The sequence below is a fragment of the Esox lucius genome, chromosome 1 (genome assembly GCF_011004845.1).
Source record: "Esox lucius isolate fEsoLuc1 chromosome 1, fEsoLuc1.pri, whole genome shotgun sequence".
Lineage (NCBI taxonomy): Eukaryota > Metazoa > Chordata > Actinopteri > Esociformes > Esocidae > Esox > Esox lucius.
In genome coordinates this window covers 23,406,758-23,408,335 of record NC_047569.1, presented here as the reverse complement: position 1 = coordinate 23,408,335, position 1,578 = coordinate 23,406,758, and the positions used below count along the sequence as shown (strand labels likewise).

Genomic DNA, 1,578 nt, shown 5'->3' with positions numbered 1-1,578 from the left:
GTTTTATTTTGCTTGGTAAACAAGACTGTTTAGAGCAGTGCACCTGGGCTTGTCCACTCTGAAAGTATATAATTCTTTAGTAATAATACCAACTAGGGCTGAGCCAAATCAAGTAACTGCAAGTAACTGTTGGGCCTCCAAAGAAACTGTTGATTTTTGGACCCGTGTACTGTTAATGCCACATATGGAACATTTGAATGTGAAATTACAATGTAAAAAAAAATTTAAAAAAACAAAATAACATTGATTACAAATTTGTAAAATATAACACACATAAAACACCTCTGGATCCTCTTACAATATTACAAGATCTTTTTCTCATTAAACATTCAGTATTACACATGGACAACATTTACCGTACAGGTGATTTTCTTTCTCCATTTCAGATTTGGCTTGTCCATATTAAAATGGAAAACCTTTGAATGTCCGAACAGGGCATAATATTTCAGAACCACCATAAAATCCCTATCTCTTAATCCATATACAAGTGGACTCAGACATCGAGGGGCAAGAAAAAAGCATATATAATCAAAGTACCTAAGCTCTATAAACAGATTCAAATTGATCTTCATTACTGTTAATTCTATCAGAGGACACCAGAACTGGATCAAACAAAGGAGAAGCTGGAAGCCATGGAGAATAACTGTCCTCAGGCCCTTATTGGTGGATGTCTTTCTCTCTGATGAGGCAGCCCTGGCCGCCCCCATGATCTTTACATAGGTAAACGCTATGATCAGGGACATGACTAAGAAGTACAACTGAGACAGAGCTGAGCTGAGGTGCCCCTGCCATGTGAAGACAATCATCTGCTCCACACTGCAGATTAGAGGATTGGTGTAGAACCTCAGAGACACAGCTGAGGAGAGGATGGAAATCATGATGATCCGAATAACAGAGCTGAGAGCCTGGATAAGTAGGATGCTGTAGATGGCCCTCATCGGGGTGGAGAGTTCACTGTGCCGCAGAGGCATGCAAATCGCCACATAACGCTCCAGGCTCATGGCTGTTAGTGTCAGTGGTGTGGCAACTGTCAGGTTTCCTAAGATAACCACCACAAATATACACAGCCCACCAGTCATTGTTACCTTGGAGAAGCTCATCACAAGCAATGCATCTGTCAAAGCTAAAAAAATACTGTCACAGACTAGCGTGTGAGCAAAAAAGATGTATCGTGTTTTGGTGAAAAAGGCTGTTTTTTTAAAGAAGGTAAAAATCATGAGGGAGTTGACATAAAGAAAGATGGCAATTAACACTTGAATTATCACCATTCTGACAGACACAGGTATTACTGTTGGAAGAACAAGACCTCCCTCACTGTCCTTGCTTGTATTCTGCATTGAAAGTCCTTTAGAAAAAATTATAATAATGTAGTATCAATCACAATGTCATTATGAGGATAGTAGTCAATAATGAAATAAAAACATCTAAACCATCTAGTCTAGACCATTTTACTAGGCTATATACAATGTCAGCAGAATGTTTTCTGAAATAAACATGGTCTTACTGTAATCCTTAAATAACAAGTACCCAAAAATAACTATTGTACAATAACTATGCTGATTGTGTCTCTGATAGCAT

General features: G+C 38.5%; 1 protein-coding gene across 1 annotated transcript; it reads right to left on the bottom strand.

Moving 5' to 3' along the window:
• Positions 1-335: 335 nt before the first annotated feature.
• Positions 336-1,337, bottom strand: LOC117594755 (odorant receptor 131-2-like). The gene has a single exon (XM_034293486.1). It carries the CDS (start codon positions 1,335-1,337, stop codon positions 336-338), a length of 1,002 nt encoding a protein of 333 aa, XP_034149377.1.
• Positions 1,338-1,578: the final 241 nt, after the last annotated feature.

What these genes read in the sequence shown, in the direction of transcription:
- LOC117594755 (XM_034293486.1), bottom strand. Translation starts at nt 1,337, where the DNA reads ATGCAGAATACAAGCAAGGACAGTGAGGGAGGTCTTGTTCTTCCAACA.